The sequence below is a fragment of the Brachionichthys hirsutus genome, chromosome 23, assembly GCF_040956055.1.
Source record: "Brachionichthys hirsutus isolate HB-005 chromosome 23, CSIRO-AGI_Bhir_v1, whole genome shotgun sequence".
Taxonomy (NCBI): Eukaryota; Metazoa; Chordata; class Actinopteri; order Lophiiformes; family Brachionichthyidae; genus Brachionichthys; species Brachionichthys hirsutus.
In genome coordinates, this window is record NC_090919.1 from 240840 (window position 1) to 263195 (window position 22356).

The window sequence follows — 22356 nt, forward strand, 5'->3', positions numbered from 1 at the left end:
TTCCCGAGCTCAGACAAGTCAACGTTAGCTTCGCCCCGCCCCCTCCAGATCCAGGAGCGCGTGCAGGCGGAGCTGGATGAACAGGTGGGCGGGGAGCGGCCGGTGGGCGTGTCGGACCGAGGCCGGCTGCCGTACCTGGACTGTGTCATCAACGAGGGCCTGAGGATCCGACCCGTCAGCCCGGTGCTGATCCCGCACGTCGCCGTGAGCAACAGCAGGTGGGTCGGAACCAAAGGAGCGCCGACCGACAGGAAGTAGCTCTTTGTAACCGCCGCCCCGCCCCACCCCGCCCCTCAGCATCGGAGGCTGCGCTGTCCGGCGTGGGACTCGTGTGCTGGTCAACATGTGGTCGATCCACCACGACCCCCGCCACTGGGACAAGCCCGACCTGTTCAGCCCAGGTAACACACACCCCCCCCCCCCCCCGGGGACACGCCCCACTCCATAAAGAGCAGCCGCACATAACGCCTTCATCTTCCCCCAGACCGTTTCCTTGACGACCACGGTGAGCGGGTCATTCCCGCCTACTTCCTGCCTTTTGGGGCGGGACCTCGAGTCTGCGTTGGCGAATCATTGGCCCGGATGGAGCTCTTCCTGTTCGTGGCCTCTCTGCTCCAGCGAATCAGCTTCAAGCTGCCGGCCGGAGAGCCCCCGCCCAACCTGCAGGGGCGGGTGGGCGTGGTCCTGCAGCCCTTACCTTATCAGGTTGCCGTTAGCCCAAGGGCAGGGTGGGGGGACAGAATGAAATGTGAGGGGACTCACTGAATAAACCTTAGCAGCTAGCTGACAGCTAACACGTAGCATCTGATGTCATGAGCAGAAACTTGAGCTAAGCTAGCATGGCTACATTTTAGAGCAGGGGTCCCCAAACTACGGCCCGCGGGCCGGATCTGGCCCATTTCCACATTTGGCCCGGCCCCCTGAACAATACCAGAGACCCAAAATAAAATGTACTTATTTTCCTTTCCATACAACATGAGTAGCCCCCCTTTTATTTTTAATGACATACGGTCACACACGGCCAGAAAGTTAATGTTCCGATGTTCTGTAATATCAACTTACCGTATTTTCACGGTAAGATGCACGGAAATGTCTTAAATTATCTTCTAAATTTGCCGAACGTCCTATCGTCCGCGCGTCCTATGTTTTGTTGTAAGGCGGACTCCGTCAGGAGCCTCACGGAGCGATACGTACCGATGCTGTCCTTCAGCATAGTATTATAGTCAGGCGCCTCACGGAGCGATACGTACCGATGCTGTCCTTCAGCATAGTATTATAGTCAGGCGCCTCACGGAGCGATACGTACCGATGCTGTCCTTCAGCATAGTATTATAGTCAGGCGCCTCACGGAGCGATACGTACCGATGCTGTCCTTCAGCATAGTATTATAGTCAGGAGCCTCGCGGAGCAATACGTACCGATGCTGTCCTTCAGCATAGTATTATAGTCAGGCGCCTCACGGAGCAATACGTACCGATGCTGTCCTTCGGCATAGTATTATAGTCAGGCGCCTCACGGAGCGATACGTACCGATGCTGTCCTTCGGCATAGTATTATAGTCAGGCGCCTCACGGAGCGATACGTACCGATGCTGTCCTTCGGCATAGTATTATAGGCAGGCGCCTCGCGGAGCGATACGTACCGGTGCTGTCCTTCGGCATAGTATTATAGTCAGGCACGGTGGCGTACGTCTTCCCGGCGCCCGTCTGCCCGAAACACATCACGGTGCCTGAGGAAACACGCGGCGAAAGGTTAAGGTTCACCGCGAGATGGGCAGCGATCCGATACTGTAAATAAACGGCTACCGTTGTAGCCGTCCAGGGCTCCCAGCACCACCGGCCGGCACAAGCGGGCGTAGACGTCCTCCTGAGAGACATCCTGCAGGACTCCGTCCAGCCGGAAGGACCAGCAGCCCGTCGGGCTCCTCCTGGACTCGGGGGGCCTCCAGTCGCTTCTGGTGTGATGGATGTTCACCGTCTGATGATAACACAAGCCGGAATTACTTTTATGCATTTATATTAAAATCACAACTAGTCAAATTAATTCCAGAAATTTGACGCTAACGGCGTTAGCTTTAAAAAAATAATAATAATAAAAAAAAAAAAAAAAAAAACGGCGTTAGCTCAGTCTCTTAAATGTTTTTGACTCGCTAATTAGCGGTCATTCGTGTTTAATGGGGGGAAACACAGATTCAGGTTAGCTTAGTTTAATCATGTAGCCAAAGAAAATGTAAAATGAATGAAAAGTAAGATATCTGGAAGGACTTTTATTCACCTGCCCGTCTGGGAGACACTCAATAAGGTTGTGAGGGAAGTTAGCCGTCGGTCTGATCCGGACGAAGACTCCGACTTCACCTGTGTGAGCCTCCATAGCTCCTTAGCAGCTGGCTAGCAGCTCGTTAGCGCTTCGTTAGCAGCTGGCTAGCAGCCCGTTAGCGCTTCGTTAGCAGCTGGCTAGCAGCCCGTTAGCGCTTCGTTAGCAGCTGGCTAGCAGCTCGTTAGCGCTTCGTTAGCGCGACGACGACGCATAAAAGTCGCGTTTGACTTGCAGCTTTCTTCATTCTGTACTAAAATATAAAATACTGCTTGAAAACGTGAGAGAAACGTTCATTTCGGCTCACTTGGCTCGCTTGGCACAGCGGCTCGGTTACTTCCGCGCTGGTTTCCGCTCGCCGGAAACCAGCAAGTTTCCTGGCAGGGGGGCAAAATGGCCCTGGTATCGAATCCCGTACGGGAATGAAGTGGAACAAGGACAGCAGGGAGGACCCGGGGCACGCCCGGGCGAGCTATACTCGCCCGGGCAAAGGCCCCAAGGCCTCACCCCGCCGCCCCCGCGCCACCCCAACTCCCACAGCTGGATGCGAACCCAGTTCCTCCGGCTGTGAGTCGGTAACCCTACCGACCACGCCACCGTAAAGGTGAGGAGACTCGAGGTATTACTAAAGTCGTACCTGACAAATAATAAGTTGATATCTCAGACCACAGCGTGTTGTTGTGTTGTTGTGATCAGCTGATTGATCCGGTCGTTCTTATTGGATCAGCTGATTGATCCGGTCGTTCTTCTTGGATCAGCTGATTGATCCGGTGGTTCTTATTGGATCAGCTGATTGATCCGGTCGTTCTTCTTGGATCAGCTGATTGATCCGGTGGTTCTTCTTGGATCAGCTGATTGATCCGGTCGTTCTTATTGGATCAGCTGATTGATCCGGTCGTTCTTCTTGGATCAGCTGATTGATCCGGTGGTTCTTCTTGGATCAGCTGATTGATCCGGTCGTTCTTATTGGATCAGCTGATTGATCCGGTCGTTCTTCTTGGATCAGCTGATTGATCCGGTGGTTCTTATTGGATCAGCTGATTGATCCGGTCGTTCTTATTGGATCAGCTGATTGATCCGGTGGTTCTTATTGGATCAGCTGATTGATCCGGTCGTTCTTCTTGGATCAGCTGATTGATCCGGTGGTTCTTATTGGATCAGCTGATTGATCCGGTCGTTCTTCTTGGATCAGCTGATTGATCCGGTGGTTCTTATTGGATCAGCTGATTGATCCGGTCGTTCTTCTTGGATCAGCTGATTGATCCGGTCGTTCTTGTTGGATCAGCTGATTGATCCGGTCGTTCTTATTGGATCAGCTGATTGATCCGGTCGTTCTTCTTGGATCAGCTGATTGATCCGGTGGTTCTTATTGGATCAGCTGATTGATCCGGTCGTTCTTATTGGATCAGCTGATTGATCCGGTCGTTCTTCTTGGATCAGCTGATTGATCCGGTGGTTCTTATTGGATCAGCTGATTGATCCGGTCGTTCTTGTTGGATCAGCTGATTGATCCGGTCGTTCTTATTGGATCAGCTGATTGATCCGGTCGTTCTTGTTGGATTAGCTGATTGATCCGGTCGTTCTTGTTGGATCAGCTGATTGATCCGGTCGTTCTTGTTGGATCAGCTGATTGATCCGGTCGTTCTTGTTGGATCAGCTGATTGATCCGGTCGTTCTTGTTGGATCAGCTGATTGATCCGGTCGTTCTTATTGGATCAGCTGATTGATCCGGTCGTTCTTCTTGGATCAGCTGATTGATCCGGTCGTTCTTCTTGGATCAGCTGATTGATCCGGTCGTTCTTATTGGATCAGCTGATTGATCCGGTCGTTCTTATTGGATCAGCTGATTGATCCGGTCGTTCTTATTGGATCAGCTGATTGATCCGGTGGTTCTTATTGGATCAGCTGATTAATCCGGTCGTTCTTATTGGATCAGCTGATTGATCCGGTCGTTCTTATTGGATCAGCTGATTGATCCGGTCGTTCTTATTGGATCAGCTGATTGATCCGGTCGTTCTTATTGGATCAGCTGATTGATCCGGTCGTTCTTATTGGATCAGCTGATTGATCCGGTCGTTCTTCCCCTCTGCTGGAGAGAGACTGACTTTGGGTGTGAGAGGCGTTGTGTGTGTGACACTCCGTTCATGTCACTGTGTGTAGTTGTGATGGTGAGATGAAGCCTAAACTACAGCCTGCCTTCGCATTCGGCCCCTAAATGTTTACCCCCCCCCCCATCACTGGCCCCGGCCCCCCATCAGAGAAGGGAAAGTGACGTGGCCCTCACAGGAAAAGGTTTGGGGACTCCTGCTTTAGAGCATGTCTGATCAAACGGACCCTTGTGATGCTAACTAAATAAAGCTTTCTGATCCATGAACAGAGACGTTTTATTGATGACATCATCACACAGTTTCATGATGTCACTCACGCACTATTCATCTACTAATGTTAGCATCGTTATCAGGAGATTAAGGACGATTCAAGTGTTTCTGGCAGAGACGAGTGAAAAGTTACACCGGCCTCAGCGAACGGGAGGCTCCGCCCCTGAACGCCTCACGGCGCTCCCAGACGATGTCACCCTCAGTTCAACCCGAAGGAAACCAGCTACAGGTCACTTCCTGTCGGGCTGGCCGCACAGAACCAGAACCGCTAGCTAATGCTAAGTAGCAACACCTGTTGAGTAGAAATGGCGCTCACGTAACCACGGAGATAATCACAATAAGTAAACAAAGAACACAACAACATCAACGCTTGAGGTCCTGCTCGTCTAAGAGCGGCCCACATCGGATCAGAACCACATTCTCGTATCGAGCGAACCACAAAGGTTGACTCGTATGAATCCGGTCCAGTCGGTCCAGCTTCCTGTCTGGTGCAGGAAGCTGGGTTGTCTTGTGATGTCATCCGACCCAACAACTGGGTACCGAAGGAAGTCCACGTGGACGGGTGTAAGGATCGGGCCCAATGGGAGAACGTCAACATGCACCTGATCCCAGAGGACTAGGCTGGAACCTGAAGCCATCGTGTCCTTCCCAGGTCCAGAGAAGACGCTCAAGTTCTGTCTCTGTTCTGGAGTCCTGCAGGTCCGGACTCTGGGGGGGCAGCTGGTGGAACTGAAGAGATGGACTGATGGACAGCACAAACGGGACCTGTGAGGTCATCGGTTTGGCTCTTAGGACAGACGGCCTCCAGGAAGCGCCACTTCCTGGTGCGTGTCTTCCTCTCTTCTCCGATGATGTCATCGTCGGCTCGTATTCGTCTCCTACGGTAAAATGTCACGCCTCCTTCCTTCACGCTGTCTCCATGACGACGACGACCTCGTCTTCAGAGGACGGCATGGCGCTGGAGGCGGGGTTACAGAGGTTGACCGCTGTGGGTACCTGACCATGGGCAGGACAGTCCACGCTGTCATGGAGACCGGCGTCTGCACCTCCCATTTGATCTCCCTCCTCCTCCTCCTCCTCCTCCTCCTCCTCCACCCGACATCGGCACACCTCAATCCCAGAGTCGCCCGTCAGCCTCCGGCGTCTGTATTGACTCTCATCAGCTCCCACCTCGTCTTCCTCATCATCGTCATCGTGGTCGTGGTCGCCGCCCTCACCTGGCCGGTCTTCGACCCCCCAGCTGGGAGGTCCCGGTTCAAAGACGTCCACGCAGGGGGAGAAGAGGGTCTGTTTAGGAGGCGACTGGGTGGCCCGGGGGGAGGGGCACAGGGAGGAGGTGTGGCCAGAGAAACAGCCCCCTCGGTTGGACTGATGCAGAGCAGAAACCGGGTCCAGGAGTAACGGTGGGCCCGGCAGGGACAAAGAACCCAGGGCTGGGGGGGGGGACGGAGGCGGGGCTTTGGGGTCAGACTCTATGGCTATGGCTGGAGGTGGGGGGGGGGCGAGCACCGGAACAGGATCCGACATCCGGCTGGATCCTGGACCTGGTTCTGGTGGGTCTGGACAAGGCAACGGTGGAGTGGGAGGACGCAGGACCGGACAGGGGCCACCTGAACCGTGGGCGTGGTTTGGGGGACCAGGTGAGGCGTCAACAGGTCCAACATCTGAAGGTACCGAGACGGCCAGACCCGGTCCTGGAGCTTGGACGGGGGTTGTAGGTACTGGGACTGGCAGAAGACGAGCATTCTGGGGTTCAGCAGAACCCAGTACCAGGTCCAAAGAGGACCGGGTTCTGGGGACGCCGGTCTGGGCTGTTGGGCTCGAAGGATCCGACTTCAGAGTAGGTCCGGCTTCTGGGCCGTAAAACGGGCCCCTGATGGAGGGGGGCGCCGGTCCAACAACACCTGGACTGTGGGCGGTCCTCGGCCTGCAGGTGCAACCAACAGGAGGCGCCGGGCAGAAAGGGGAGGCGGCCTGAGTGACACCCGCCACAGAACCAGCCTGGGAATCCAGAACGCTGGGCTCCGGGGTCCCGGCAGCATCTTCCTCACCGCTCGTCTTCCTCTGCGTGTCACCAGCGGCGCCGGTCTCTATGGCAACGTCAGGAGTGAGGGGCGTGGCTTCATCAGGCGTAGAGGCATGGCTCGTGTCAGTCTCATACGTGACAGGCGCTGACAAGGAGGAGCTACATGGAGAGGAGGGGCAGCAGGAGTCACAGGAGCAGCTGGAGCTGGAGGAGAGACACGCCCTCATTATTCACCAGGACCAGAACCAGACCCGGAACCAGGACCAGGACCAGGACCAGAACCCGGGACCGGGACCAGGACCAGAACCAGAACCCGGGACCGGAACCAGAACCCGCATCCTTACCTGTTGTCAGAGCTGAGGGAGGACGGGCCGTCGCTCAGCGCTCGATGCAGCAGCACGCCGTGCTGCGTGAGGAGGTGTGGCTCCGCACAGCGGGGGGGCTGAGGGTAGCGAGGGGAGGTGAACACCGAGCTGTAGGGAGGAGGCGGAGTCACCGGCTGGGCCGCCACCTCCTCATAGGACGGCAGCTTGAGGGAGGACAGGAAACCTGAGAACGGACCAATGGAGTGAGATCAGGCAGACAGACAGACAGGCAGACAGACAGGCAGACAGACAAACAGACAGGCAGACAGACAGGCAGACAGACAGACAGACAAGCAGACAGACAGACAGGCAGACAGACAGGCAGACAAGCAGACAGACAGACAGGCAGACAGACAGGCAGACAGGCAGACAGACAGGCAGACAGACAGACAGGCAGACAGGCAGGCAGACAGACAGACAGACAGGCAGACAGACAAACAGACAGGCAGACAGACAGGCAGACAGACAGACAGACAAGCAGACAGACAGACAGGCAGACAGACAGGCAGACAAGCAGACAGACAGACAGGCAGACAGACAGGCAGACAGGCAGACAGACAGGCAGACAGACAGACAGGCAGACAGGCAGGCAGACAGACAGACAGACAGGCAGACAGACAGACAGGCAGACAGGCAGACAGACAGACAGGCAGGCAGACAGACAGACAGGCAGGCAGACAGGCAGACAGACAGGCAGACAGACAGACAGGCAGGCAGGCAGACAGGCAGGCAGACAGACAGACAGGCAGACAGACAGACAGGCAGGCAGGCAGACAGGCAGGCAGACAGACAGACAGGCAGACAGACAGACAGGCAGACAGGCAGGCAGACAGGCAGACAGACAGGCAGACAGACAGGCAGACAGGCAGACAGGCAGACAGACAGGCAGACAGACAGGCAGACAGGCAGGCAGACAGGCAGACAGACAGGCAGACAGACAGGCAGACAGGCAGGCAGGCAGGCATCTCACTGAGGTCCAGCATGGAGGACGGGTAGGACCCGGCTCCCTGGTAGGCCAGCAGGCTGATGTCTCTTTGTCTCTGCTGCTGCTGGACCCGGACTTTGGACCGGCGGTGTCGGTAGGCGCAGCAGCAGCTGAGCAGGATGAGGACGGTCCAGAGCAGCCAGAACCCTGGACCCAGAAGACACCGTGAACGCTGACAGCAAGCTGCAGTAGTACTGCGCTAGTACTGCAGTACTTACACCACAGCTCGTAGTAGTACGTGCAGCAGCCGGTGTCTCCGCAGCAGTGTCCCGTCTCACACAGGTAGCCTCCGGTCCCAGCCGCCCCAGGGCAGTAGCGCGGTCTCCCCAGCAGGGGCAGGCTGCCACCGGAGTGGTACTCCATCACACCCCCGCTCTGTCTGGACCGGGCCTCAAGCCACGCTAGCAGCTAACTAGCAGCTAACTAGCAGCTAACTAGCAGCTAACTAGCTGGAAGACGTACCTGCTCAGGCCAGCTACATTTTAACGCCTTTATTCCCGGCTCAGTCTTCCTGCTGTTGCGGCGCGGACTGCGCGGCTAGCTGTTAGCTGCTAGCTGTTAGCTACTGGTAGCTTTAAAATGAACTACATCTTCATGTGAATCTCTGTTAGCGCTGCAGCTAAGAAGGTTTCACGGTGAAGCAGCTGCTAGCAAAAAGCTAAGTCTGTAACACTTAGCATGAAGATTAGCAGCCAGGCGGGGGTCCTGGGGGGGGGGGGGTCCTGTCCTAGGAGACAGAGGGACAGTCAGTAAAAGCCAGATCCATAATATTAATGTGTAGTATAGACAATGCTCCGCCTCCCCCCCCACCGTCTCGTCCGCAGTGGCTTTATCCTCCTCGTGGGTACACCCTGGACATGTCGCCAGGGCGTCAGAGAGCCAGACAAAAACTCACACGGAGAACATACAAACTCCATTCAGAAAGGAATCGAACCCACAACCTTGCTGTGAGGAGACGGCACTACCCACTGCGCCACCGTGCTACCCATGTACCAACCATAAAAAAGGCAGCGCGGTGGCGCAGTGGGTAGTGCTGGCTCCTCACAGCAAGAAGGTTGTGGGTTCGACGCATAATTGAATTGATCACTCCAAATTGTTGAGCGTTTATGACGTCACTGGTTCTATTCTAACCTGAAGTTGCTTCACCAGTGAGCCTGAAGGTCAAAGGTCACGTGTGTAGTTCACGGTGATCGTAAACCCGACTTCTCCTTTCTAAATATGGAAAATGTGAACATTTATGGTTATAAATAAACAGACCCCCCCCCCCCCGACCCCCCCTCGCTGCTGCAGTAATATGACCATCTCACACACACACCGGTCCGGTCCGGTCCACCGGCCTCCCCTGACTCACCTCGCCGGGCCCGGTGCTCTCCGCTCGGTTACTGTCCGTCCGTCGGTGCTCGGTACGGCCGAGGCCTCCTCGGTCTCCCGCCCCGGTGAGACCCTCCGCCACAACCGCCGCCATCAGCGCCAGCAGCACGTCAAGCGCGCGTGACGATAGACGGACTTCCGTTTTGTCGTTAACGTGAACTTCAGAATAAAAGCTTTTCCGGTTATTTATGTTCTGAGGTTAAAGGTTGGTTGAAACTTGTTGATTTGATCACCGATTCATTGACGCACCTGTGCAACAGAAATACGCAATTGCCCGACATGTTATCAATAACTGATGTAAACTACATCGACAGACACAAGCCGTTACGACTTGCAGAACCTAAAGAAAACATTTAAACGTGTCAGTTTTAACGGTTAAACGCGCTGTTATCGGGCTACGGTCGTCCGATAAACGGGACGTGAACGCGGAACAGACTTTTGGTCACCAGGTTCTCGTCTTTGGGTGATTCTTTTATTTTGTAAAGACACAACGAACGTTCTCAAACCGGAAGTCCCGGGTGTGCCTTTTCGCGTGATCCGGCTCCGCAGAAACGGCACCGATCCGCAGTGAAGGGGTTCGGTTCGGTGATTGAGAGGACGTTATCCGTTTCATTTTACTCTTAATGCAAATGACGTCATGTTTTTTTCCAGTCTGTGACGAAATACATCAGAATGATGGTTTCGTGGGTGAGAATAATGAATAGCAAGGAGACCGCGTGCGCATGCGCGTGGTCAAAGTAAAAAAAAAAAAAAGCGTTTATGGATCTTGAGTATCCGATTGGCCAGAGGTATGGACTTCTGGCCAATCGGTGGACGATTTGGGAGGCCTAGCAACAGGAGGCGGTTACTGTAGGGAGCTTTTATTAATAATCAAATTCAGTAACTTCATTTTCATTCGCCGCAGCCCTCAACTGGCTCCTGCCGATCATGAGTTGCTGATTGGACAAACTTTGATTCTTCTGCCACGTCTAAAAGGGAAGTTATTGATTATCTGCGAGCGCCTCTTTGCAGACGGTCCCTTGTGGTTCCTGCAGTTTGAGAGATACTTCTGGTGAAGCTGCGCTTGCAGCACATCGTCTTCGTCACAACGACGGGAGAGAGGCGGCACTTTGATCCTGACGTGTCACCAACGAGTTATTGATGTTTTACCGAACCCCTATTACTGTTAGTACTACTCCCGTTAGTACTACTAGTGTCTGAGCGGCGCCGTTGTCCCGTATTACTGTTAGTACTACTCCCGTTAGTACTACTAGTGTCTGAGCAGAGCCGTCGTCCCGTATTACTGTTAGTACTACTCCCGTTAGTACTACTAGTGTCTGAGCAGAGCCGTCGTCCCGTATTACTGTTAGTACTACTCCCGTTAGTACTACTAGTGTCTGAGCAGAGCCGTCGTCCCGTATTACTGTTAGTACTCGTGTCTGAGCAGAGCCGTCGTCCCGTATTACTGTTAGTACTCGTGTCTGAGCGGCGCCGTCGTCCCCATCGCCAGTGTCCAGCACTCTGCTGAGGGAGGAGGACGGTCTTTGGTTCTCATTGGTCAGAAGACCAACTTTTTTATTAGCATCAATTGAAAAGTCAGAAGATAATTGGTCAGGATCTGACAATAAACCATCAAACAGTCGTCATGTGCTGGTTAACTTACAAACTGCTAGCATAGCTAAAAGGCTGCCTACTGCTAGCATGCTAATGAGCCACTGACCTCATGAACTCTATCATTAAAGGAACGTAAAGAGACACGTGTGGAGAACAGCCCTGTTTAAAGCAACCAATCAGCAGCAACACACATCCCGTAAGAGAAGCTCTGACTCCGGGAGCAGTTCAGCTACTACCAGCTCCAGCTAGCTAGCTAGTGGCTAGCTGGAGCTTCGAACCACACATGAGGGCATTCAACTCATTTGTTGGTTGGAGATTGATTGACCCGTCATTGATACTAATATCTTAACTGTCATTGACCAGTTTGACTGTTTTGGTAACATGTGACTAACTGAGCCAAACATGAAGAACTAGCTGAAAGTGGTGCTACAATGCTAGCCTTCTGCTAACAGTTTCGCCCGTGACTCATACTAGCCATCAACCAACGATCTGTATCTATAATGGTTTTATAAGGTGGTACATATCAGGTAAATTGTGTTAAAACGCTAAAGGCCAATGAGTTAGCTAACTGCACTAATATGGTAACGCAGCTCTATTTGACTAATGATCAGAATATACGTAATACTTCAAATAATAAAAACAAATGCGGTGTCCTCTTAATCTGAGATTTAACTTTAGCTTAGCCAATCTGTTATCTGGGCAGAGACGCTGAATGACAGGAAGTTTGAGCCTTTGTATAAAGTAAATTAATTAGACACTTTTTTTGCTGTTCTTCCTTCCAAATATCCAAATGAATATTTTTCTTTACCTGACACGCTAACTTCAGGTTAGATTGGCTAAGCTAATGCTAACTTCACGTTAGCAGGTCAGGCACTGCTAGCATCCAATTCCTCAGACAGGAAAAAGCTGGCTAACACACAGGTCTGAGGCTTGGCTACGTTAGCAGCCGTCGTATTAGCCTTCACGCCAGCGGCCGGACGTGGATCAGGTCTTTGTGTTCAGGGTCAAAGTTTCTGAGGTAGAACCACCAGCTAACGTTAGCATACCAACCTCTTCCTCACAGTGAAGGAGCCCATGGTTCTGAGCTTGATGCCCCCTTTGTTCATATGGGAGACAGCTAAGGTCGGTCCCCCCCCCCCCCCCCTTGTCCTCACTCGTCCCTCCCCACCTCCACCATCCGGTACCGCGGTCTGCAGAAGGACGGCAGAGACACCGGCCACGAGAAGACGATGGGAACCGGCGTCTGGACGTTTCTCTCCAGGAAGTTGAAGATGGGGCTCCACCACGTCCTCAACAGGAAGTTGCTGGGTGCCCGACGCAGCGCCTGAGCAGAAATGAACACAAAGCTCTGCTTAGCCGCGGTCGCAGATGCCACATCCCCCGTTTGACCCCAGGTGTCAGCATCAAGCTCAGAAACAGCTCGATCGGGATCAGTGGAGGACGGCGGCAGCATAATGACATCACACAGGAGGGTGCCGACGCCACGCGGCGCCACGCGTGGCCGTGTGTGCGCTCCTACGTGCGTGTTGGCCATGGTGTGGTACCACCAGAACATCCTGGTGGTGGCGATGTACCCCACCAGCACGTCGATGCTGTAGTGATCATGGGCAATGAGGATGCAGACGACTCCGGAGGCGCTGAGAACCCAGCAGAACCAGTGATACCACCACATCCAGCGGGGGGAGTCTGGACACACAGCAGCAACGGAACCGAGGGTCAGACAACGTTCAACACGAAAGAGAACGCCAAAGACGGCGCCGCTCAGGTGTGTGAACTCACACTCCTTGATGAACAGGTAGGACAGCGTACACATGACCGTGTGACCGCTGTACAGGAAGTCCCCACACATCATGTGGGAGCCGGTCAGAGACAAACCTGAACACAACAGAGACATCAGCACGAAGTCCAGGCGGCTTGAGGTGAACACACTCAGCCCGGCTGCGTGACGCCGCGACCCGTGGGCCAATCAGAGACCCTGTTTGCCAGAGGTCACGTCCAGAGTCGTCCATCCTCTGTGACTTCAAGACGGAGACAGTTTTCCGACGGCGGGACACGGCAGAAAGGACATCCTTGTTTTCTGTCAGGTGACGCTAGGCTAAATTAGCGCCGTGTGGAAAGGCGTCTCGCGCGGCCATTTTGCTTTAATTTCACGGCGATTCGGTTCGAGGCCGCAGAGACCAGCGTTCAGGGATTACCTCCTCCAGAGATCAGACGCAGGATCCTCCATACCTTAGCGGTGGAATCGTTGTAGAGCTGCAGAGGACAGACGCCGGTGAGACCAGAACGCGCGAGGAAGCGAGAAGCCCGGCGGGTCGGCTACCGGTACCTTCGGAGCGCAGACCATGTGTTTCCCAGGAACCGGCAGCGTGGTGACGTACATGGTGACGCAGCGGTACATGTAGAGCGTCCCGATCAGGAAGAAGCAGCGGCGGCCCACGATGGACCTGAGGACAACACGTTTACCCACAATTCATAGCGCCGTAACCTCGTCAGTGACAGAATCTGATGTCAATGGATGTCCATGTATTCAAGACGGAGCCCCCCCCCCCCACACACACACACACACACACCCACACACACACCCACACCCCCACACACACACACACACACACACACACACACACACACACACACACACACACACACACCCACCCACACACACACCCACACACACCCACACCCACACACACACACACACACACACACACACACACACACCCACACACACACACACACACACCGTACTTGTGCTCCAGCAGCAGCCACTGGACGAGCCAGAGTCCGACCAGGACCAGCCCGTTCACCTCGGTCACGTTGAAGGCCCAGGGGACGCGGTCCACGTAGTCGAAGAACTTGTCCGGCAGCGGCGGGCTCACCGACTTGTCCGGCACCCTCTCGTGGACGATGGTGATGATGACGGTGGTGAAGAGCAGGTTGAACACGGCGTAGAGGAAGGCCACGCCCGTTTTCCACCACTCCTTGGGGAGGCGGTCCGCCGGTTCCTCCGGCATGGCGATCTTCACGTAGTCGCAGTGTTTCCTCAGCCCGCGGCTCAGGGACTGGATCAGCTGGTTCTGTTTCAGCAGGCTGCCCGTTCTGCTGCCCGCCTGCCGCTTCGCACCGTCGGGGGGCGGGGGTGACGACGCCAGGTGGGTCACCGTACCGTTGACCGGCGACCCGAGCGGGTTCATTGTGGTCACGTTGACTTCCACATGTGGCTGAATATCATCGTCCTCCTGGATCAATTCTGACGCTGCCATTGATTCTTCTGTCCTTTCCTTACATGGGAGGAGCCAGCCAATCAGTCTATGTCACGCGTCAGCCAATCAATTAAACGCCTCATTAACCATTCGCAGGAGGTTTCACAGGTTTTCTTCTGCCTTCAGATGTGATCAGTAATCTGATAACAGCGATCAATAGCAGCGTTTGGATTGGTTCAGTGCTGATGACTGATCAATCATCTGATCAGCTTAAGGAGTGGTCCAGACACACAGAAGGCCCGTGATTGGCTGATCAGTTCTAGTCAGGATGAAGCACAAAAAAACATTTACTCAGTAAAACGACGAAACGTTTGATTTCAGAACAAAACAATAACGATGACATCACTAGAGCGGAGAACAGAACAGGTCCAAGCACTGAACCCTGTGGAACTCCATATTTAACTTCAGTGTACGTAGAAGATTCACCACTGAAATCTATCAGATAAATATGATCTAAACCAGTTCAATGCAGATCCTCTAACACCAACGGATTGATCAGCCTCTGTAAGAGAATCTGATGATCTATTATATCAAAGGCTGCACTGAGATCTAATAAAATAAAGTCCATTATCAGACGCTATTAAAGGTCATCGGTGACTTTAACTAATGCGTCTCTGTGCTATGATGAGCTCTGAAACCTCAAATAACTGAATAGCTGCAGCTGCACCTGTACCTGTAGCCGTACCTGTAGCTGTGGCTGTACCTGTAGCTGCACCTGTACCTGTACCTGTAGCCGTACCTGTAGCTGTAGCTGTAGCTGCAGCTGCACCTGTACCTGTAGCTGCAGCTGTACCTGTAGCGGAGGCTCAAACATTCCGTCATTGGGCTACATTCTTATTAACTATCAGTTATTGATCCGTTTGTTTACCAACAAACAGACCGAGTTGTTTGTGAACATTATATTAAACCATTAGAAAGTAATTTGATTTTGGAGCGTGATGCGTTCGAGTCCGTCCGTCGTCCCGGCTCCAACAGGACAAACCAACTAAATGGAGTCACGGGAGTGTTCCGTCATCAGCGCCACAGACGCGCGCATGACGTCACTAATGAGCCGCTCGTGTCTCTCAGGACGCCTCGCTTCCATATTCACTCACCAATCATGTATTAAGACAATTAATCGATCGTTTCTACGCTACATGATCAATAAAATCCTCCAGACGCTAAAGAGCACAACCAGCTGGAGCGTTCGCGCCGTTCTGAACAAATCAATGACGTTATTGATCCGCAGCTCACAAACTCAACGAGACATCTGTGAACGTTTTCACCAATAGGACCATCGATCACAGCCTGAATGTTTCTTTTAAATACCTCGTTTTCTGACCCGTCTGTGTTGAAGCGGTTTCCGGTACTTTGACGTAAGCAGGAACACACCTGTGTGACGGTGCGCGGCCCCGCCGGCCTGCTTTCCAATCACAAACAGGTGAAAGCCAATCGACGAGCGTCGCGTGGACGGAGCCGCAGGTTCCCGGTCCTCTCACCCCGTCCCTCACTTTCCTGTCTTCTTTCACTCCCGCGCGAACGCGCGTGCACGAAGAAGCCACGCTCACAACGTCGTCACGCCCAGGCAGTCCAGATTTGGTGCGACATTTCCGTCGACGTTTGCGTCACTGCCACAGGCGAAGGTGTTTCGCCGCAGTTCGGCTGTTTCCGCCCATCGTTGTGACTGCGCGTCCCCGACGCCGCAGGTAGAGGTGAGTGTGCCGCGCGCAGACGCGGGGACGTTTTAACAGTGTGACGTCACAGCGAGGCTGATTCCAATGTAAGATGACAGAAGTCATCGGGCGACGGTGCCGCAGGTGGTCGAGTAGGGTCGTCCTGTGATCGAGAGGTTGGCGGTTCGATTCCCAGCTCCGGCACATGTGTACACTGTCGTTGTGTCCTTGGGCAAGGCACTTCACCCACATTGCCTGTGGATGAATAATGTGAAGCGCTAAATAAAAGCGACGCGTTATTATTATTATAAATCCGTTCTACCGGAACCTCCCGGACTCCCGGTCCAGTTTCCACCCAACCATCATGGAGTATGGGAGGAGTTTGACCTTTGACCTGCAAGCATAAATGCCATCAGACAGCTGCTAGTGTCAGTCCCAGAGTCGCTCAGAGCTTCTGCTAGAACCAACATGGAGAACAGCGGCAGCCTGCTTCACCCCGGGTACGACTGTTTGTTTGTGTTTCCGGTGTAGAAACGGTGTCACTTTAAACGATTCTATTAATGTAGCTCCTTTGTCACGTTCGGTTAATCTGCTAGATGTTATTGCTGCCTGTTTCCTCTTCCTGTTGGTGTGTTTCCTCTTCCTGTGTGGACGTGACGACTGTTGTGTGTTTCCTCTTCCTGTTGGTGTGTTTCCTCTTCCTGTGTGGACGTGACGACTGTTGTGTGTTTCCTCTTCCTGTTGGTGTGTTTCCTCTTCCTGTGTGGACGTGACGACTGTTGTGTGTTTCCTCTTCCTGTTGTGTGTTTCCTCTTCCTGTTGGTGCGTGTTTCCTCTTCCTGTTGGTGCGTGTTTCCTCTTCCTGTGTGGACGTGACGACTGTTGTGTGTTTCCTCTTCCTGTTGGTGTGTTTCCTCTTCCTGTGTGGACGTGACGACTGTTGTGTGTTTCCTCCTCCTGTTGGTGTGTGTTTCCTCTTCCTGTTGTGTGTTTCCTCTTCCTGTGTGGACGTGACGACTGTTGTGTGTTTCCTCTTCCTGTTGGTGTGTTTCCTCTTCCTGTGTGGACGTGACGACTGTTGTGTGTTTCCTCTTCCTGTTGTGTGTTTCCTCTTCCTGTTGGTGCGTGTTTCCTCTTCCTGTTGGTGCGTGTTTCCTCTTCCTGTGTGGACGTGACGACTGTTGTGTGTTTCCTCTTCCTGTTGGTGTGTTTCCTCTTCCTGTGTGGACGTGACGACTGTTGTGTGTTTCCTCCTCCTGTTGGTGTGTGTTTCCTCTTCCTGTTGTGTGTTTCCTCTTCCTGTGTGGACGTGACGACTGTTGTGTGTTTCCTCTTCCTGTGTGGACGTGACGACTGTTGTGTGTGTTTCCTCTTCCTGTTGGTGCGTGTTTCCTCTTCCTGTGTGGACGTGACGACTGTTGTGTGTTTCCTCTTCCTGTTGGTGCGTGTTTCCTCTTCCTGTGTGGACGTGACGACTGTTGTGTGTTTCCTCTTCCTGTTGGTGCGTGTTTCCTCTTCCTGTGTGGACGTGACGACTGTTGTGTGTTTCCTCTTCCTGTTGTGTGTTTCCTCTTCCTGTGTGGACGTGACGACTGTTGTGTGTGTTTCCTCTTCCTGTTGGTGCGTGTTTCCTCTTCCTGTGTGGACGTGACGACTGTTGTGTGTTTCCTCTTCCTGTGTGGACGTGACGACTGTTGTGTGTTTCCTCTTCCTGTGTGGACGTGACGACTGTTGGTGTGTTTCCTCTTCCTGTTGTGTGGTTGGACTTCCTGACAGAACCTTGTGAAGAAGCTTCTCTGCAGCGTCGTCTATAAATAACAGCAGCTGTCGTCTGTTTGTCTCCCGTTCCCATGGCGACGTGCAAGACGGGGTTCTACTGCCTCACGGGTCCCCAGAAACACAACATTACACATTTCAGCACAAATGTTCACCGGACCCGGACGGGACCGCGGTTCCCGTGGCGACACAGATTAAATTACAAAATGAAGTTAGCATTGATTTTTAGATAGACACAACTCAGCAAAGGAGAGAAATGCAGTTCCAGTCTGAAACCAGGAGCAAACTTTGTGTTTGCACAGGCCCTGGTTCTGACCCGGTTGTTCTTTGTGCCAAAAATGTGAAATAAAGATCGATGTGTTCTGTAGATGTTTGTAAAGTCCTGGTGATTCTGATGGGACCACGTCGGACTCGGCATCTGGATGATCAGAACGTCCCGAGTCTGCGGTGCCGGTTCAGTCGGCCCAGTCGGCCCAGTCGTGGGGATGGAGCCGGGACTCTGTGTGTTCTGTTAGCTGTCGCCGCTAACTCTCTGCTTGTCCCTCAGCCTGGAAGCCGCTCTGAAGAAGCTCGACCCGGAGGACGGTGAACAGATCCTGGACTACTTCAAAACCCACGCCCTGCTGACCCGAGAGAAAGCTCGTAAGAGGTCACAGATGGGTTCGGTGTCCAAAGCCAAGAGCACCCAGAACCATTCAGAACAGGACGATAACCAGGTGTGTGCGTGTGTGTGTGTGTGTGTGTGTGTGCGTGTGTGTGCGTGTGTGTGCGTGTGTGTGCGTGTGTGTGTGTGTGTGTGTGTGTGCGCTTCAGTCCTGCAGGCATCAGTCAGAGATCAGAAGAAGTTATTGGTGGAAAATGGCAAACTGAAGAAAGACATCGAGCAGCTGAGAGGACAGCTCCAGGACAAACAGAAGAGACGCACAGGTATGCTAACCTGTGACGCACCAACATGCTACGGATCAAATCTCCATCCATTAAAGATCGTTCATCTTGAAGAAGTTCTCCTCCTCAGGAATGTTTTTGGTTTAAATGGACTCGACAGGCTCCGCCTTTCCCTCCATAAACGGCTCCTCAGAAAGGCGCTGAGTTCTGGTCCGGTCGGCAACAGAGCGAGAATAAGTCCATGCAGAACATCAAAACAGGAACTCTCTTCTTCTGCATTTCAGCGAAGGCTTTGTTCAGCCAACCCCCTCCAACAATTAGCCCCCGCCCCCACCACACCTGTTCCTTCTGGTCCTCCTACACCCGCCCCACATGAGCAAAGGGAGAGACAGAACAGGAGGAGGAGAGGTGAGAGGCGGAAGGAGGAAGGAGACGGAAGAGGAGGGAAAGACTGAACCCTTTTCTCTCTCTCTCTCAGGTCATCCCATCCCTGACTCTCTCCTCTTGGGGGCGGAGCCTCCGGTAGACGTGTCCCGACTGGACCTACGGGTTGGGCGGATCATCAGCGCCCGCCGCCACCCGCTGGCAGCGACGCTATTTGTCCAGGAGGTGGACATTGGCGAGGACGCCGCCCGCGTGGTCGTCAGCAAGCTGGGTGGGAAAACACAGCCAGAGGAGGTGGAGCCTAAATGTTTGTTTCCAGGTGCTAATGACCCGAATCCAGGTAACCTCCTAAAGCTCGATCTCCCCCTCAGCTCCACGGCGCTCTGGCTGTGTTGCTATGCAACGGCAAGGCCTGTAAACTGAGGGGTGTGGTCTCCCGGGCCCGCCTCCTTTATTGCTCCACCTCTGATGACATCATTGAGCTGCTGGTTCCGCCCACAGGCTCGACCCCTGGAGACAGAGTTACCTTTCTCAACTACCCTGTAATAAATTAATTACTAAACTTGGTGATTGAATTAAACCAATGGTCTCCCAGAGGTCCTCAAGGGGGTCCCAGGGATCCCCAGGGGGTGAGGGGGGTTCCGGGGGGACTCAAGGGCCCTTAAGGGGGTTCCGTGAGGTCCCAGCGAACATGCAGGGAGGTCTGCTCTTTGGCTGACCCTCCTCCTCCTCCGTGTGTTCAGGTGACCCGGACAGGGAGCTGCAGTCCAGGGAGAGGGTTTGGGAGCTCCTCCAGCCCCACCTGCAGGTCGACTGCAGGGGCGTGGCTAACTACAAGGCTGCAGATTTGAGGTGAGGGGTAAGGGTCTCTGCAGGGCCCCTTCCCTCACCAACTGCATCATCAGGTAGACCAGAAGAGGCCACGATGTGACGTACACCGCAATGCTTTTATTGTGAAAGACCAGCTGCCAACAAAGCCTCGGCCAGTCAGCAGCTCGCTTGTTAGCTTCGTGAATAAAGACGGAATTAATTTAAATTTCAGTTTCATGTCGTTTCTCGATTAAAACCTGAAAACAATTATCAGAGTGAGATCTAATCAATTTATTCCGATCAGACTGATCATGTGATCGACCGATGAATGAAACCACGTTTTTGTTTGATGTTGACCCCTCCCCCCCCGGCGTAAACAGACCCCGAGCTGCTGGAATGTTTGTCACGTTTATTACAAGCAATAAAGTTTTCAACCAATCAAACTTCAACCCTGCTCCGGGGAACCGAAGCCTGCGTCCTGATTGGCTGGCTGATCAGAGAACGTCCTTCCACTAGCACTGCTTTGCGCTGGCGCCTCTTTGCTAAGCTAAGCTAGCAGCTGGAGGACTTAGCTTCACGTTGCTATCGGTTTGCTCAGCAGCGGCAGTGATGTGACATGACCATTGACCAATGAGAGCATCTGAATGTCAGCGAGAGTTCACAGGTTCATTCCCCGCCCCGCCACCATCATCATCATCATCGCCATGGTGACAAGGCAGCGGTTACAGCGTCCACTTCAGGCACCTGCAGAGACATGAAGGATGTCCAGAGGTTTCCGTGTAGCTGTAGCTTTAAGGTTGGCCTGTGACATCACGGTGACATCACGGTGAGCGTACCTGGTCTCTCTGTGTGTGCACAGACACTTGCTGCTGCAGTAGCGCCCCCCACAGGTGGTGCAGGTGTAGTGTGAAGGGAAGCCACAGACGCAGCAGAAATGACGGGGAGGCAGGCAGGAAGGCGGGGCCACTGCAGACAAGTAGTTAGGCTCCGCCTTCTCCGAGAGGTTCTGCCAATCAGAGCACAGAGTAGGAATCGACTCACGGGAGACGGCTGAGCGAAGAGGAGCAGGAAGCAGCGCGCCCCACCTCCTCCTCCAGCAGCGTGGTGAAGTTCTTCCTGAAGCGCTGCTTGAAGTGGTCGCCCCTCGTCTTCCTCCTCTTCCTCTCTGGACACGCAGAGGACAGAGCAGCGGTTACACCTGTGGACGTCCCTCACACAGGTGAGGGACGTCTGTGTCTCACCTGGCTCCTCGGTCTCGCTGAAGGCCGGGAGGCGTGCAGCAGGACCCGCGGGAGGCAGGGAGGACAGAGGGTCATCCTGGAAAACACACACTATGACATCACTTCCTTTCCAGAGCCGACGCCCTTCTCCATGTATGGACATCGTTCAGGTAGAGCAGACACACCTGGAAGTTGTCCTTCTCCAGAGCCTCCAGCTGCCGGCTCAGTCTCCTCTGTCTGGTGGCGTCATCCAGAACTCGGCGCTGGCCCGCCTCCACCCGGGCTGACGGACAGACGGACATGACGTCATCGGTTCACGTTTCACACTGGTGAACCCGGGTTATTACCGGATCACTACATTTACCGATCAGCCTGATAGAGGGCGGAGGTTCGAACATGTTGCTTCCAAACGGATGCAAAGAACACAAACGGTATCTGTGACGTCAGATCGCCCGTCACGTGGCCCTCAGTCACGTCATTGATGCCGCCGTTAACTCGCAGGTCGTTTCCGCTTTGTAACGGCGATTATTAAAACCTGAGTAAAAGCATTAAACCCGGATTAACAGCAGATTAACGGGAATTCTTACCGGAGCTCTTCTTCTCCAGAACCATGTCTGTTCACTTCCGCTCTACGGCAGCCGCAAATGCACAAAAGAGGCGAAAAGCGAAGGTGTTTATGACGACAGCTCGGGGGGGGGGGGGGACCTGAACCGCTAGCATGAAACGGTTAAACTTTTAATCCTACGCGTTTTACTTCCGCTGCGGAAAAACGGTCACGAAGTTCGCTTTACTGTGGATTTATCAGCTACGGAAAACCGGAAGTGATTCTGACAACAGCGCTATCTAGTGGCGACAGTTGAACGTGCTCAATGCTAATCGATCGACTCGTTTTATTGAAATACGTTTTTCTATGAATCAGCATATCACTAAAAATATTAAAATAAAATAATTTTAATGACAGGATTGACTTAAATACTTCCAACTGTTTCTTCATCTTAATTACTGATGACATGATTATTGATCACCTGGAGTCAAAGACAGTTTTAAGGGAAGTGTGAATTAATTTAGCCAATGAACAAAGATCTGATTAAATTAATCGATCTAAAATCATGTTAGATTCAGATCAAACAAACGATCTCCCATTACCAAAGTCAAATAATTTAATGCAGTTTGTACAAAGCTCAAGCCTCGCGTCGACAGGGAGGAGAGGAAACCCCAGATTCAGACAAAACCTGGAACAAGAGCCGATGATCACCCCCCCCCCCCCCCCCCCCCCTTCACGAAACACTTTGTGGCATAAAAATAGTTTAGAAACTTTGTTAAACAATATTATATCAT

The 22356-nt window shown here is 53.2% G+C and overlaps 5 protein-coding genes across 6 annotated transcripts; 2 read left to right on the forward strand and 3 right to left on the reverse strand.

Moving 5' to 3' along the window:
* Positions 1-39: 39 nt before the first annotated feature.
* Positions 40-765, forward strand: LOC137911660 (steroid 17-alpha-hydroxylase/17,20 lyase-like; the record flags this gene model as incomplete). The annotated part of the gene is made up of 3 exons (XM_068756041.1): positions 40-218; positions 298-401; positions 485-765. Coding segments are annotated over 3 exons (564 nt in total), but the record flags the coding sequence as incomplete, so codon positions are not given.
* Positions 766-4672: 3907 nt separating this feature from the next.
* Positions 4673-9559, reverse strand: si:ch73-290k24.6 (WAS/WASL-interacting protein family member 3). Its single transcript, XM_068755830.1, has 5 exons — positions 9419-9559; positions 8286-8794; positions 8053-8214; positions 7062-7266; positions 4673-6921 (listed from the first exon to the last, which is right to left on the reverse strand). The coding sequence occupies exons 2-5, from the start codon at positions 8428-8430 to the stop codon at positions 5598-5600; spliced, it is 1836 nt and encodes a 611-aa protein (XP_068611931.1). The 5' UTR covers positions 8431-8794; positions 9419-9559; the 3' UTR covers positions 4673-5597.
* Positions 9560-12181: 2622 nt separating this feature from the next.
* Positions 12182-14291, reverse strand: LOC137911408 (phosphatidylcholine:ceramide cholinephosphotransferase 2-like). The gene is made up of 6 exons (XM_068755778.1): positions 13777-14291; positions 13358-13475; positions 13227-13284; positions 12811-12906; positions 12551-12717; positions 12182-12355 (listed from the first exon to the last, which is right to left on the reverse strand). Exons 1-6 carry the CDS (start codon positions 14289-14291, stop codon positions 12182-12184), a joined length of 1128 nt encoding a protein of 375 aa, XP_068611879.1.
* A 2042-nt stretch (positions 14292-16333) lies between these two features.
* aimp1b (aminoacyl tRNA synthetase complex interacting multifunctional protein 1b) lies at positions 16334-20024 on the forward strand. The gene is given in 9 exon segments (XM_068755820.1): positions 16334-16443; positions 18267-18361; positions 18533-18636; positions 18638-18646; positions 18889-19012; positions 19083-19282; positions 19360-19528; positions 19729-19821; positions 19824-20024. Coding segments are annotated over 9 exon segments (900 nt in total). The 5' UTR covers positions 16334-16411; the 3' UTR covers positions 19898-20024.
* A 170-nt stretch (positions 20025-20194) lies between these two features.
* Positions 20195-21656, reverse strand: znhit1 (zinc finger, HIT-type containing 1). 2 transcript variants are annotated; one of them, XM_068755933.1, is made up of 6 exons: positions 21606-21656; positions 21204-21301; positions 21040-21115; positions 20884-20963; positions 20635-20804; positions 20195-20542 (listed from the first exon to the last, which is right to left on the reverse strand). In XM_068755933.1, the coding sequence occupies exons 1-6, from the start codon at positions 21628-21630 to the stop codon at positions 20521-20523; spliced, it is 471 nt and encodes a 156-aa protein (XP_068612034.1). In that variant the 5' UTR covers positions 21631-21656; the 3' UTR covers positions 20195-20520. The 2 variants fall into 2 exon arrangements, with proteins under 2 accessions (XP_068612034.1, XP_068612033.1); XM_068755932.1 differs by having other exon boundaries at positions 20635-20764; positions 20840-20963.
* Positions 21657-22356: the final 700 nt, after the last annotated feature.